The sequence below is a fragment of the Schistocerca cancellata genome, chromosome 8, assembly GCF_023864275.1.
Source record: "Schistocerca cancellata isolate TAMUIC-IGC-003103 chromosome 8, iqSchCanc2.1, whole genome shotgun sequence".
NCBI lineage: Eukaryota > Metazoa > Arthropoda > Insecta > Orthoptera > Acrididae > Schistocerca > Schistocerca cancellata.
In genome coordinates this window covers 18,605,709-18,621,789 of record NC_064633.1, presented here as the reverse complement: position 1 = coordinate 18,621,789, position 16,081 = coordinate 18,605,709, and the positions used below count along the sequence as shown (strand labels likewise).

General features: G+C 36.8%; 1 protein-coding gene across 2 annotated transcripts in view; it reads left to right on the top strand.

Annotated features, from left to right (window-relative positions):
- Positions 1-16,081, top strand: part of LOC126094613 (phosphatidylinositol 4-phosphate 3-kinase C2 domain-containing subunit alpha-like) — a 243,258-nt gene that overhangs the window by 24,155 nt on the left and 203,022 nt on the right. For both annotated transcript variants that reach the window (XM_049909092.1, XM_049909091.1), the window contains exons 5-7: positions 8,219-8,445; positions 8,526-8,634; positions 8,750-8,893. In XM_049909092.1, coding sequence (XP_049765049.1) covers positions 8,219-8,445; positions 8,526-8,634; positions 8,750-8,893 — 480 coding nt within the window. The remainder of the gene's footprint in view (positions 1-8,218; positions 8,446-8,525; positions 8,635-8,749; positions 8,894-16,081) is intronic.

Below are 16,081 nucleotides of genomic sequence, written 5' to 3'. Positions count from 1 at the left end.
AAAGTTTTTACCTCAGCAATGGTGATGTCCTGCCAGTTGGAAGTTACCTTACTTGTTTTCTTTCTTGACCTCACCGTGCACCTTTCCTGTTTGACATATAAGTTCACATGATTGCAAATGTATAGCAACAAATCTTTTGTAAATAAAGATTGGAAATATATTATTACATTATCAGACTTAGAGAGATTCGCCACATTTGCTGTACTTCCTTCTAATTTTACTGGAAGATTTTTCAATATAAGAAATATTCTCACTCCATGTGTCAACACTAGGAGAAAATGTGGAAATAGCTCTTTCTTGGATAACAAAGAGATATGATTCCCATTTCTCCATGTGCTATTGTTGGATCAAAATCATCATTATCTGGTACCATAATGCTATCATTAATTTCATTCAGGTCTGTCAAGTGTGCCCAGTGAATTGATGTCTTTATCAGAACTGGAGTCAGTGTCAAAACCTGAACCTTCTACATCTTCTGATAAGGAGTGCAAAATTCTGAGAAATTTTCTGGCGTCAGTCCAGTCATTCTAAACAGTGAGATATACACATTGGACACCACATTCATTCCATAGCTGTACACTTTGCACCACACAGAGTTCAATGGGACAGCAGGGGCTGTGTGGTGTGGACTGGGTGTTTTTTTTGGCTAGAGGGTCTTGGGGAAATGCAAAAAGAGCTTCAGTCTCAAAGGGTGCGGGTTGAACTTCGGAAGAACATACAGGAACCATCAGTATAACAGTTGTAAACTGTTGTAGCTGTGTTGGGAAAGTACCAGAGCTCCAAGTGCTAATAGAAAGCACTGATGCTCAAATCGTTACAGGCACTGAAAGCAGGTTAAAGCTGCAGAGAAGTTCAGCTGAAGTTTTTGTGAAAAACCTAACAGTGTTCGGGAAGCACAGGTAAAACACAGTCAGCGGTGGTGTGTTTGTTGCTGTTAGAAGTAGTTTATCTTGTAGCAGAATTGAAGCTGATAGTTCTTTTGAGTTAGTTATGGGCAGAGGTCATTCTTGCCAACTGGAATAAAATAATAACTGGATCTTTTACCGAGCTCCCAACACAGATGATACAATTGATGAGAGATTCAAGGAAAACTTGAGTTTAGTTTCAGACATTTAACCTGTTGACTTTAACTTACCCTCAATGTGTCGGTGAAAACACATGTTAAAACCCAGAGGCACGAATAAATCATCCAAAATTGTGCTAAATGCATTCTCTGAAAATTGTTTTGAGCAGTTAGTTCATGAGCCCATGCGGACAGTAAACGTTTGTGAAAACACACTTCTTAGCAGCAAATAAACCTGAACTAATAACAAGCATCAAAACGGATACAGGGATTAGTGAACACAGGGTTGTCATAGCGAGATTGAATATTGTAACCCCAAATCCTTCAAAAATAAACGAAAAATATACCTGTTCTAAAAAGCAGGTAAAAATTCACTTGACGCCTTCCTGAGACACAATCTCTACTCCTTCCAAAATAACAATGTAAATGTAGACCAGATTTGGCTTGAATTCAAAGAAATAGTATTGGCAGCAATTGAGATATTTATACCAAATAAATCAACAAATGATGGAGCTGACCCACCTTGGTACACAAAACAGGCCAAAACACTGTTGCAGAAACAATGAAAAAAAGCATGCCAAATTTAAACAAATGCAAAATCTCTAAGATTGACGATTTTTTTTTTACAGAAGTTTGAAATTTTCCACGGACATCAATGCGAGATGTTTATAATCGTTTGCACAATGAAACTTTATCTCAAAACCTGGCAGAAAATCGAAAGAGATACTGGTTGTACGTACAGTATACTAGAGGCAAAATAAAGTCGGTGTCTTCTCTGGGCAATAGCAATGGAAATACTATCAACAACAATGCTGCGAAAGTGGAGTTACTAAATACAGGCTTTCAAATTCCTTCTTCAGAGAATATGAAGTAAGTATTTCAGGATTTGAATCAAGAACAGCTGCCAAGATGAGTAACTTAGAAGTGTATACCCTCGAAGTAGTGAAGCAACTCGAATCATGTAATAAAAGCAAGTCTTCTGATCCAGACTGTATACCAATTAAGTTCCTTTCGGAGTTGCTGATGCATTAGCTCCATACTTAACAATCATATACAACCGTTCGCTCAATAAAAGATCTGTACCCAAAGAGTGTAAAGTTGCACAGGTCACACAAATATCAAGAAAGGTGGTAGGAGTAATCCACGAAATTGCAGGCCCATATCATTAACATTGATAAGCAGCAGGATTTTGGAACATACAGAGTGTTCGAACATTATGAATTACCTTGAAAAGAACAGTCTATTGACACAAGAGTCACCACAGATTTATAAAACGTCATTCTTGTGAAACACAACTCTTTCTTCACACACACGAAGTGTTGAGAGCTATTGACAAGGAATTTCTAATTGATTCCGTATTCTAGATTTCCAAAAGCATTTTGACACTATACTACACAAGTGGCTTGTAGTGGAATTGTGTGCTTACGGAATATTGTCTCAGTTATGTGACTGGATTTGTGATTTCCTGCCAGAGAAGTCACAGTTCGTAGCTACTGATGGAAAGTCATCAAGTAAAACAGAAGTGATTTCTGGTGTTTGCCAAGGCTTTGTTATAGTCTGCCTGTTGTTCCTTACCTACATAAACAATTTAGGAGACAATCTGAGGAGCCATCTTTAAGTTGTTTGCAGACAGTCCTGTCATTTATTGTCTAGAAAACTCATCAGAAGATCAAAACAAATTGCAAAATGGCTTAGAAAATCTATCTGAATGGTTCAAAAATTGGCAATTGACCCTAAATGAAGAAAAGTGTGAGGACATCCATATGAGTGCTAAAAAGAATCTATTAAACTGTGGTTACACGATAAATCGGTCAAATCTAAAGGCCACAAATTCAACTAAATACTTAGGAATTACAGTTACAAATTATTTAAATTGAAAAGAACACACAGAAAATGTTGTGGGGAAGGCAAGCCAAAAATTAAGTTTTATTGGCAGAACACTTAAAAAATGTAAAAGATCTACTAAAGAGGCTGCCTATACCATGCTTACCTGTCCTCTTTTGGAGTACTGCTGTGTGGTCTATGATCCTTACCAGGTAGGATTAATGGATTACATAGAGAGAAAGTTCAAAGAACTGCAGCATGTATTTGTATTATCGCGAAATAGGAGACGGAGTGTCACAAAGCATTATACAGGATTTGGGGTGTACACCTTTAAAACAGACTTTTTTCGCTGCAGCGGAATCTTCTCACTAAATTTCAATCACCAACTTTCTCTTCTGAATGTGAAAATATTTTGTTCATGCTGACCTACATAGGGAGAAATGATCATTATAATAAAATAAGGGAAATCAGAGCTTGCATGGAAAGATATAGGTGTTTGGTTTTTCCACGCACTGTTTGAGACTGGAACAATAGAGAATTATTGTGAAGGTGGTTTGATGAACTCTGTGCCAGGCACTTAAGTGTGATTTTCAGAGTATCTGTGTAGACATAGATGTAGATGTTGAAAAGACTGTCGCAAAATGAGCTCTCAGCCACCATCCACCAAGGCCTTTGCTGAAAGGGGAGGAAACACACACACACACACACACACACACACACACACACACACACACACACACAGAGAGAGAGAGAGAGAGAGAGAGAGAGAGAGAGAGAGAGAGAGCGAGCGCTCATTCACCCATGACCACAGACATTTTTTATTATTATTGTTATTATAATGCAAAGCTAGATGTTAAAAAAATTTCAGTTTATATAACTGAACTGACCATTAAAAATGCCTGAAAATCATCTGAATTTTCTTCTTCCTCTGTGTCATCATCATTCTCCTCTTCATGTATAAGGTGGTCTTAACTAATCAACAATGTTACTTAAGCCGCTTTTCTTGAAAGCTTTAACAAAAGTCTCTTCTCACTTTATACTATGACTGTTTTATCCTCTGATACATGTGTTTATTTGTAGATTATTTTAAGGCTCCATTTTATTTGAATTCATTTTGGGTTTCATCCATCATTCATTTGTCCCATTCTTCTCTTATGCACACTTTAAATGGGTTATTTATCATGACCTTATGGAGGTAATGGTCAGCATGTGTTATCTTTTCTATAGGGCATAAAGTGTATGGAAAAGATACACATACCAACCATTACCTCCATAAGGAGTCGAACCATCATCCCAGGCAGAAGAGAGGTGTCATTAAAACATTGGCAGACAGAGCTAATAAGATCTGTGAGCCAGTTTATTTGCAATATGAACAAAATCATTTGCGAACAGCTTTTAAAAAAATGGACATGCTGTCAACGAGATAAATCAAGCACTTCATCCCAGAAGAAAAGTGTCTGACAACAATCAGCAACAACAACTGTCAGCTGGAAAAGTTTTTCTTACATCTATTCTCAATGTTACGGACCGTACTGGCAGAATTCTGGCCAAGTTTCACTCTTTAGACCCACCAAGAAGGTGAGTGAGTGTTTAAGATCAGTGAAAGACGCACGACGAAGTGTCAATACGTGCTTAACCGCACAAAAAAGGCACTGTCGACTGGGACATACCGACAAGTCAGCTGTAGCGGAACGTGTTTTAAATACGGTGATCGTGAAATAAAATTTAATGAGATGAGCGTGCTAGCCAGAACATAAATTCAGAAACACCACACTAATTTTAATAAAAAAGAGGAAGGCTTAAAGTTAGATAAGATAAGGCTGTCGCCTCTGCACCAACGATGTGACAATCAATTACCTTCAATCGAGAATAATGGCGTTAGTCATAGAGAGATGTACAGTCGGCCCCATGTGATGTATGGTGGTGCCCACTATGCTCTCTATATAATCTAGACCTCCACGGCCTGCAGCCGATATTGCCCACAGTTGGCAATGATATGTCAGGAAGTAGTAGTTCCACAGATCGACCACGGCCTCTCAGCCCGGAAGTTGTAACTAATGAAGATGCTGACCGTGAGAGCCTACATGTTACAAACAGTTCTGTGCATTTTTTCATGTTCGCTTGTTTTTATAGTTACAGTTTTAGCACCTTCCATGGAAACAGTTCTGTTACTTGGCACATGAAATGTCGGAGGAGTTTCATCCATATTCACTATTTACTGGTTTTCTATCAGTGTTGAATAAAAAGTGATAGAAAGATAATATTTTCTCTTCCTAATCTTGTGACACTCCCCGAGATTTTTGTTTTGGTTCACATGCTATATCCATGAAACTTCATAAACCTGTGGCACCAACCAGCTTCATACTTGAAGTCTCTAAAGTTCCACTGTAGCACTACATTATGAGCATCTATTTGAAACATTTTTGTATTAATTGCAGTGGCTTTTTGAAGGTGTCCTTGGATCCATTTCAATACATCATCATCATCTAGATTTGGCCATTTTGCATTCAGTCTTCTATTTGCACATTTAGTCTTCCTCATTTTTTTCCATTCCTCTTTAATAGCTGGTCAATTGCGAATGATTTTTTATGTTGGTGGAAGGCTGAAATTCCACTCAGCTGCTGTTTCCATGTTCTTCTGCTTATGCTATTACTTTTAATTTGTAGCTCACATCATATGAATACTTTTTATTTATTTATTTATTCTGTTATGGAAATAGCTACTAACAAAAATATTGTGCTTTTACCTATACCACAAATCACTTTTAATTACAGTTCACTGGCACCGTAGACTGCAGTGATGGATCATAGATTAGACAGTGTACTGGGTTTTGTGATGGCAGGGCGGGAGGGAGACAGTGTTAGCAAACTCGTGAATCCTTGCCGCATCGGAGCACTCCTGCTGCCAGTTGAATCCATTGTTGCCTGATAGGGATAGGTTTCCTGCGGCATCGAATATAAGGCCATTTTTAAGACTGACGGGAATTTTAAATCGAGCACTGAACATTTTTATTTTAATTTTGAGCACAAGACACACATGAATTTTGGAGGCAAGTTTTCAAAGAAAAAGTGAGTCTTAAAGTCCGTAAAATATGACAAATAGTTCCCATTACCTTATCCTGCAATATATCTGTGATTTTCATTGAAAGTTAGCTTATACAGTCACTGAATGTTTCCTTGGTAAATGTAAAAGTAGATAAATATAATGCAGTTCACACCACACACAAAAGAATAGCACAGAGTTTAAAGAAAGGAAAAAGCAAAACAGCTCCTGCCATTAAAATAATTGCTCTGTTTCACTCAGAAACAGTGCTGATACATTGATTGACTAACAATATATATGAACAGCAGCTTCTACACACCAATTTGACAAATTCACAGTTAATACACTATAAAAAGATGGCAGAACAAGTTAGAAGTGAGGAAACTGATTACTATTGGACTTAACAGCAAAAAAAAATAATGAAAGAACTGTACTTCCCACTGGTCATGAAACGGTTAATTCTGTTTCACACATACAATATCTAAATTTAATCTATTAAACTAAAAAGAAAGTCTCTACTTTTGGGGAAAAAAAGGGCACTGCCTCTTCAGTTAAACTAGATAGCCGATATTTACATGCTATTAGTACCAATATATTTACTTGACTACAATGACATTTTTCGTGGAAAATATGTACCTATGTCAGTAAATACTGAGTACTAATTAATGTCTTACTTGTTCTGCAGCTTTATAAACACGCTTTTAATTGCCATCTAGCTACCAAAACTTTTCAGTCCGTGAATATAGATGTTCATATAATATGTAGAAAGAGCAGCTAATAAGATAACATTTTAATTTTCTTTTCAGTTGGTAAGAATTCCAAATTTCATGCTTTATATTGAACAGGAGCCCATGATCCTATTCTGAACCTTAGATAAGGAGGCAAAGTCTACATGAAAATTATTGGTGTTCCTTGTACTGTGACTGATTTTCTTAGTGAAACACCCATTGCAGGTGTGGAGACAGTGCTTTCTTCTGACCTAATTGATTTATCTATCCAGCTGTAGGGGTAACCACTATTTAGAATGACCTCTGTACTACAGTGCAATTAGTATTTTTCAAATTTACACCAGAGTTGGAAGAAGTGGCGACAGGAAAAAAACTCTTGGGTCTCTGGATTTGTAATCTGGTTGTTTTTTACTGAGCCATCAAGCCACACTTAACACGAAAAGTTTTACCATTATACATGCAATCTATTCTCGGAGAAAATACTTTCATATGGATCATGTAAGGTACACTGCTTCGTTCCCTCTTTTTCATCAAATGAGTACCACCTCTGTTTTCTCATAGTTTGCTATGACTGTATTAGAAATACTCATTTGGAGCAAACTGATTGGTAACTCCACATCCACTAGCAGCATCTGCTTGGTCAGATGACCATCTGCTCTGTTTGCTGCAGCTGCCTTCAACTTGCAAGACACTAACTGTAGTACTACTAGATATATCAGTGTTGGAAACTATGACTTGTCCCACAGTAGCCAGATCTGCAGACCATATCTATGTAAAATCCAGAAAAAGATAATATGTGATGCAAATCGTACTTGTTTTTATATAACAATTGTGATTCTTCACAGAAAATAAAGTTATAAGTTGCATATCATGCAGTAGAGGCCCATCATTGAAAAAATATAAAGAACAATAGTTACAGAGAGGAAATATTAAGGTTCTGTTCTATTTGGTCTATGACAACTAGGGAGGTGTTGCAAGGTGGACTCTCACTAGAGAGCCTAAAATTCTCTTGAAGTTGCAGTGTCTTAAGTGTTCCATGGTTTCCCTAACTTAAGATAAATGCCGCGATGGTTGCTTTGAAATGAACATAGCTGATTTTCTTCCACATCCTTGCCCTATCAGAGCTAGTGCCTCATTGCTTTGTCCGTGCCATAGATGGGAGTTACTCTTTCCTTCACTTTCTTGTGCCTCTCTTAATGACTTAAGATATATGTCAAAATGGAAGGAAAACATTTTCTTTGCTGTAGTTGCCTATGAAGACAGGTAGCTTGAATCCTTAACTCAAGGTGTTTCTTTATAACCAATAATGATGTTACAGCACTTGGTAGCACAGGACAATAGAAAGACAAATGGGCAGTAAGTTGTATATTAAGAGAGAAATAATAAGAGTAATAAGAGAATTGTAGAACGTGTAATGTAAAAGGTGAGAACCAGTTGCCTAGGAGTACTTATTAATCAATCATTAAATCATGTTCTAATGTTAGAAACAGTACAAGTGATTTATATCTGTGCTCAACTTTATTTACAATATTATGTAAACTGGTAATTTAAATTTCTGCAGCGGTGGACGATACAGAGTCACAATGTTCGGGCAGTTATTATGACGCTTATGATCCTTTCGACTACATGCATGCTCCATCATGTGATGGCTCTCAGTCAGATCCAGTATATGCAGCTGTTGTGAAAGAGAAGGCCCCAGCTACAGTCACAACACCACCACCACTGCCACCACGTAGCTCAGCTGCCTGGAGTACAATTGAAAGGAGAAGGTCCTCTCTTGAAAGAAGGGTACTTCCTGTTTGTAATTTTTTTTAATTTGCTGAAGTAATTTAATTCTTAGCTCTATTTAAGTGCTTTTCATTTTTCAGACAAAGACAAAAAGTCGACTGTACGAAAATGTCAGAGTAAGAAAGTGCAGTACAGTACATCAAAATTCGGAACTATTGGCCTTCCATAATATGGTTAAAAAACTTCGATGTAAGTAACCTCGCTGCATGTGTTTGCAGTTCACAGTCCCTCTTGTCTGCTGTTGTCCATAATTGTGTGAATTTATGGGACTTAAGTTCACAATTTTTTTAATCCTTTTTTTCAGCTGAATTTACATGTGATGATCCATATACAAATGTCGGTTTAGTCATTAGTCCAACTCTGGAAAGTACATACGCAGAAAGAACCAGCATAAAATTGGTTGTTCACTCTAAAAAGGATGAAAATCCTGTAACCTTTACTTGTGATGGTATGTATAGCAGAATATGGAATTTCTGGTGTTTAATTTAAAAAAGTGTACCATGACGATTATCAGTATTGAATAAAGCAAGTTTACTGTTAACACTCACAATTTATTTATTTCCTCAATGTGACTCAGAAGTTTAAACCTCCATCATCCGGTGTATCTGTGTGGTTTAATATTGTGTGTATAGATACCATTTCTGTTCCCTTCAGAGTTTACAAAATGTGTTGGTGTAAGTAATTTAACAAGGCGGAAAAGCCTGTGAGCACTGGCATGACCACTGGGTTGCACTGGTGGGAACTGTCCCTACAACATATCCTTTATTCTCATCCCAAAGTCAAAAAACAACACACAAATGTCATATTAACCCGCATGAATCCACTTGCTTATGGAGGTTTAAACCTCCAAAACATTTTGTGGAAACAAATTGTGACTGGTAACTGTATATTTGTTTCATTTCATGTCTAATGTGTGTTAATATTTAATCTTTTGTGACATTTTACATTGTTTTTCAATATAATGTGGTAGTTGTTACTATTTCTTTCTGTCAGCAGAACAGGAACATTGGTATATGTTAGAATAGCTTGCAAAACTGCATTTGACAATAATATTTGAGACCTTTAAAACCCTTTAACTTTGAGGCAGTATACCTTAAAGTACTTGGAGAGGAAATTGAGCACAGAACAGGTAAAAATTACTCAGAATCAGCTTGGTTGAGGTGTGTCATTATTTTATGAAAGGGAGTGGTGTCACAAACAAGAACCATTCAGGCAGCAGAAATAAGATTTCTCAAAGTGGTAAAAGGATGTAAAAGATTTCAAAGAATTAGGAATACAGTGGAACTTCTATTTTATGTTTTCGTGCAGTCCAGACTTTAAAAACCCAATATTGAGGAAAATGCAGAATTGAGGAAAACATTAAAACCCTGAAGATATGAGCAAGAACGTATGTAATTGGCATATGTGATTAAAAATAGTAACCCTCCAATAAATTGTATAAAGTGGAGGAAATTAAATGTACAGTACAGTGTTTTTACAGTGTGGAAATGAATATCACCAGTTCTTAAAAATCACAGTTGTGTAAATTCAAGTAAAAACTCGTCAAAAATTGAAATTTTTATCTGAGTAAAAGGTAATTGAATTATTTTCCAGCGGGCTGTGACCACCAATTGTATATCAAAACATGCATTTTTGAGAGATCTTTCCTTTATGTTCAATTAGAAAAAAAGCAAAGATTGATGATCATAGTGAATTAAACCAAAAACTATGAAGTACATTGGAAGGTGTCAGAATCTAATATGTGGGAGTCTGTGTTTTCGTTCTGTAGCCAGTGGCAGTGCACTTTTAAACTTTTCCTTGTTCATTATGCTTAGGGGAGAGCTTGTTTGCCCCCAAATGAGCTAAGGAAGTGACGTCAAAATGACATAGGTGAGTGTTCGTGGTCTATGTCGATACATTGGTTGGTGAATATAAATAGAGTTGACATGAAAGTATCGCAGCCAAACAAGAGAGGGAATGTTGGTGAGAGCTCTCGGCCTGGAACAAATCCTGTCAAATCAACCCCTTGCACAGCAACCAAGTGCTGGCTCACGCACCAGAAGGACAGCCGGTACAGTCCAGAGTGTCTATGCACCATATAAAATCTTGTGTCTACACTGGGGGGTAACCAACCTTTTTGGCAGGGGGCCCAAATTTTCGAGAGGTGATTTCCCCAGCGGCCACATTACCAATTTCTGTTTTGTGAACCAAAACAAGCAAGAAATATTCATTTATTTTTAAAGAAAATAAAAGAAATCTTAGGAAAGAACATTTATTACACTATTGATGAAATGCAATGTTAGAGGGATGTCTGGCTTTGTTTGACTGAATTGGCAAGTGGTTGCTACAAGCAAAGAATTTTGCAGATGAACATCACTAATTCGTGTTCTCATTTGTGATGTGATATAATTTATCCGATCAAAAAGCTGTTCACATGCACGAGTGTTTCCAGACTATAAAATCATTTTTGAAGCATGTTTGTAAAATGCTGCATAGTTCTTCTTGTCCAAATATGTTTTATAGAACTCTTTCAAACCAACCTGATTAAATTTATCTTTTTAACTGTGCATCATATTGCATTTTGCAGCATTCCATTTTGTAAATATCCCACTGTTGAACTGGTGTCTACAGAGAATGGCATAGCAAATACAGAAAAAAAGCAGGCAATATTTCTTAAAATCTTGAAATTGCTTTATAAATTTATATTTTGAGTCAGATATCAAAGAAGTGTATTTAAACTTTGCTGGCTCTATGACATCCAATTGCTTTGACAGTGTAGGAAAATGTGTGAAGTTTTTTGTTGGAATTATTGTTCCTAAAGCTGAAGATTCATTTGAAATGCAGAAATAAGATGATGATTGCCGTTAGTCACCAGATCTTTTCTGTGGAGTCAAGTGTTAACATCATTTAGTTGGCTAGTTATATCGAGCAAGAATGCAGAGTCAAAAATCTATGTTTTATCTTCAAACCTGGGGAGTCTCTTTGACTTGGTCTCAAAAAATGATTGTATTTCTTGCTTCACATCAAATAGTCTTTTCAACATTTTTCACACAGGTTAGCCATCTTACTTCTGTATAAGATGAAATGTTATCGTGCTCTGAACCCAAAGACTTAGAAATTCATGGAACTGATGATGATTCTGTCCGTTCATCTTTATAACGTTCACTGTTTTGACAACTAACTTCAGGAATTCTCTTGATGGATAATGCAACGAAAGTTTAGTATCGACTATTTTCCAACTTTGCGGGCCTTCTGTTCAATCAATCAGTCGAACTAAATATTGTTGTTTCCCAGCCATTACTGGAGCATCATCTGTTGTTAACCTAGATACACTGTCAAGTTTTAACATGAAGTGACTTAATGTTGATATAACTGCTTCCGACCAAATTTTGTGACTTTGTGATATCCTTAAATGTATACAATGGCGCTAATTCTACTGTTTCATTAAAATAGGCATGAACACCGCTGACATAAATCACCACTTGGCCTGTATTCACCGTATCTGTGCATTCATCCAAAGCTAGAGAATAAAATACAAACTCAGATGCATGATTTTTCAAATTATCTTCAATTTGTCTTCCAGTGTCATCCACACATCTTACTAATTTCAGTGGTGGTCTCTAAGCATTCCTCAACTATTTTGCCATGTGAATATGGCTTAGATTTTTTTGCCAATATTAGAACTACTGCATAACTCACTTTCACATAGCATGCTGACTCTGAATTCGCCCTTGTAAATACAGGGTTTTTCAAAAATGACCGGTATATTTGAAACGGCAATAAAAACTAAACGAGCAGCGATAGAAATACACTGTTTGTTGCAATATGCTTGGGACAACAGTACATTTTCAGGCGGACAAACTTTCGAAATTACAGTAGTTACAATTTTCAACAACAGATGGCGCTGCAAGTGATGTGAAAGATATAGAAGACAACGCAGTCTGTGGGTGCGCCATTCTGTACGTCGTCTTTCTGCTGTAAGCATGTGCTGTTCACAACGTGCAAGTGTGCTGTAGACAACATGGTTCATTCCTTAGAACAGAGGATTTTTCTGGTGTTGGAATTCCACCATCTAGAACACAGTGTTGTTGCAACAAGACGAAGTTTTCAATGGAGATTTAATGTAACCAAAGGACCGAAAAGCGATACAATAAAGGATCTGTTTGAAAAATTTCAACGGACTGGGAACGTGACGGATGAACGTGCTGGAAAGGTAGAGCGACCACGTACGGCAACCACAGAGGGCAACGCGCAGCTAGTGCAGCAGGTGATCCAACAGCGGCCTCGGGTTTCCGTTTGCCGTGTTGCAGCTGCGGTCCAAATGACGCCAACGTCCACGTATCGTCTCATGCGCCAGAGTTTACACCTCTATCCATACAAAATTCAAATGCGGCAACCCCTCAGCGCCACTACCATTGCTGCACGAGAGACATTCGCTAACGATATAGTGCACAGGATTGATGACGGCGATATGCATGTGGGCAGCATTTGGTTTACTGACGAAGCTTATTTTTACCTGGACGGCTTCGTCAATAAACAGAACTGGCGCATATGGGGAACCGAAAAGCCCCATGTTGCAGTCCCATCGTCCCTGCATCCTCAAAAAGTACTGGTCTGGGCCGCCATTTCTTCCTAAGGAGTCATTGGCCCATTTTTCAGATCCGAAATGATTACTGCATCACGCTATCTGGACATTCTTCGTGAGTTTGTGGCAGTACAAACTGCCTTAGATGACACTGCGAACAACTCGTGGTTTATGCAAGATGGTGCCCGGCCACATCGCACGGCCGACGTCTTTAATTTCCTGAATGAATATTTCGATGATCGTGTGATTGCTTTGGGCTATCTGAAACATACAGGAGGCGGCGTGGATTGGCCTCCCTATTCGCCAGACATGAACCCCTGTGACTTCTTTCTGTGGGGACACTTGAAAGACCAGGTGTACCGCCAGAATCCAGAAACAATTGAACAGCTGAAGCAGTACATCTCATCTGCATGTGAAGCCATTCCGCCAGACACGTTGTCAAAGGTTTCGGGTAATTTCATTCAGAGACTACGCCATATTATTGCTACGCATGGTGGATATGTGGAAAATATCGTACTATAGAGTTTCCCAGACCGCAGCGCCATGTGTTGTTGAAAATTGTAACTACTGTAATTTCGAAAGTTTGTCTGCCTGAAAATGTACCGTTGTCCCAAGCATATTGCAACAAATGGTGTATTTCTATCGCTGCTCGTTTAGTTTTTATTGCCGTTTCAAATATACTGGTCATTTTTGAAACACCCTGTATCTGCTGTTGAACAGAAAGTTTCCTTTTTAAGTCATTTACTTGTTTCTGTCAAAATTGTCCCTTGTACTCATCAAACATAAGTTCATGTTTAGTCTTGCTATGCCATTAGATGTTATATTCTTTTGGAATGGAGACAGATTCATTGTACAGCAGACATGTGGGTTTTGTTTTATATTCCACAAAAAATAGTTTACAAACCACTTTCTTGAAAAGTTCTAAACTCCTCTGTAACTTTCCTCTTCTTACATCCTATTTGTTTACTAGTTGATGCCATACCAAGTTTATATCTTGAATTGAAACAGACCTGTTTTTTTTTTTTTTTTTTTTTTTTTACAATCGTATTGACCAACTAGGATCACGTTAACAACTTCAGTTCCTCTTCTTCCTTTGTTGTTGTTTCCTATTTTTCCAGTATTCCCTCAACTTCTCCCCATGAAGTCTCTTCCTTTCTTCTGTCCATGTTGTTCCTGATTTTTTATTTCCTCTGCTTTGAAAGCCTTCCAAATTTAGTATTTTGTTTTTAAAACGGTTTCTTTCTGCTATTTCTGATTCTTTGACGTTGTTTCTTTCAAGATCTTTTCTTACTTCTGTAATCCATGCTATTGTCGATTTCTTCTTCCAGAAATGTAGGAGTATCTGTTTCGTTAGTCTATTTCCACCCATTCGGTAGAGATGTCCAAAAAAGGTTAATCTTCGTTTGGCCATTACTTCAGATATTTTCTCTATATTTTTGTATATCTCCTCATTACTTCTTATTTTCCAACCATCTGGAGTTTTCATTGCACCCATTATTTTTCTAATAATCCTTCTTTCCAGAACCTCTAGTTTGTCCATCTTATAGTTCATCGTTAGGCATTCATATCCATATAAACATTCTGGTCGTACCACTGTGGTGTAGTGTTTTAGTTTTGTTTTTCTAGATATACATTTCTTGTTGTAAACATTTTTGGGCTAACCATATGCTCTTTCCATTTTGTTAATTCTTACATCTATTGCAGATTTTTCTAGTCCATTCTGTTGTATAGTTTCTCCAAGATATTTAAATTAATTTACTCGCTCTATTTTACCTATTTGTGTTTCTATGTATTTTGGTGTATTTTATATATATATATATATATATATATAATTTGAACTATATATATATATATATATATATATATATATATATATATATATATTTTTTTTTTTTTGCTGAAATTTTGAGACCAGTTCTGTTCGCTAATTTTTCCAGAATGTTTGAGTAACTGCTTCTGTCAGGTTCTCTGAAAGTATTGCAACATCATCCGCAAAAGCCAAGCAGTTTGCCTTAATTCCATTTGTTTTCCTTCCCAGAGTTATTGGTTCAATTTTGTGATTTTTTAGCTCTGAATTCCAGATTCTTACAATTTTTTCTAGAACAAAGTTAAACAGTAAAGGTGATAAAACATCACCTTGTCTAACACCAGTTTTTATTTCAAAAGGCTGGGATACTTCTCCCATAAATTTGACTTTAGATACTGTACCTGTTAGTGTTTCACGAATTATGTTTGCTAGTTTAAATTTGACACCAAATTCTCTAATGACCTTATCTATCGTTTCTCTGTCTATACAATCAAATGTTTTCTTGAAATCTATAAATGACACTAGTATTGGTTTGCTGGTTAACATTCTATGGTGAATTATTGACTTCAAGTTAAAAATTTGTTCTGCACAGGATCTTCCCTTTCGAAAAACACCCTGATATTCTCCTAGTTTTTTCGTCTAAAATTCTACCATTCTGTTGAAGAGAATTTTTGATAATGTTTTGTATGCCACGGGCAGAAGTGACACTCCTTTGTAATTACTGACATTTTGTTTGTCTCCCTTTTTATGTAGCAGGTGGATTAATGCTGTTTTCCATTCAACTGGAATCTTTTCAATTTTCCAAATGTTCTCAAAAAGCAGCTGTAGAGCCTTTGATTTGTGGTTCTGCCCACTTCAGTAATTCTGCTGTAATGGAGTCTTCAACACTTGCTTTATTGTTTTTAAGTGTTTTGATGGCATCATGAATTTCTAGCTCTGTTGGCGGGAAATCTTCCTCTAGATTTTGAGGTGTCACTGGAAATTCTAATTTATCTGTTGGAACTGGTCAGTTAAACAACTTTTCAAAAAATTTGCTAAAATTTCACAATTTTCTTTATTATTTAATCCTATTTTGCCATTTTCATCTTTGAAACAAATACTTCGTGCCTGATATCCTTTAAGTATGTGTTTAAAGGTTTGGTAAAAATTTCTAGAATTATTTTTGGTGAAATTTTCTTCTATTTCAATAAACTGACAATTTTCAAAGTTCCTTTTGATTTTCCGGATTATTTTTGATGTTTCTTTTCTTTGTTGTCTGAATTGTT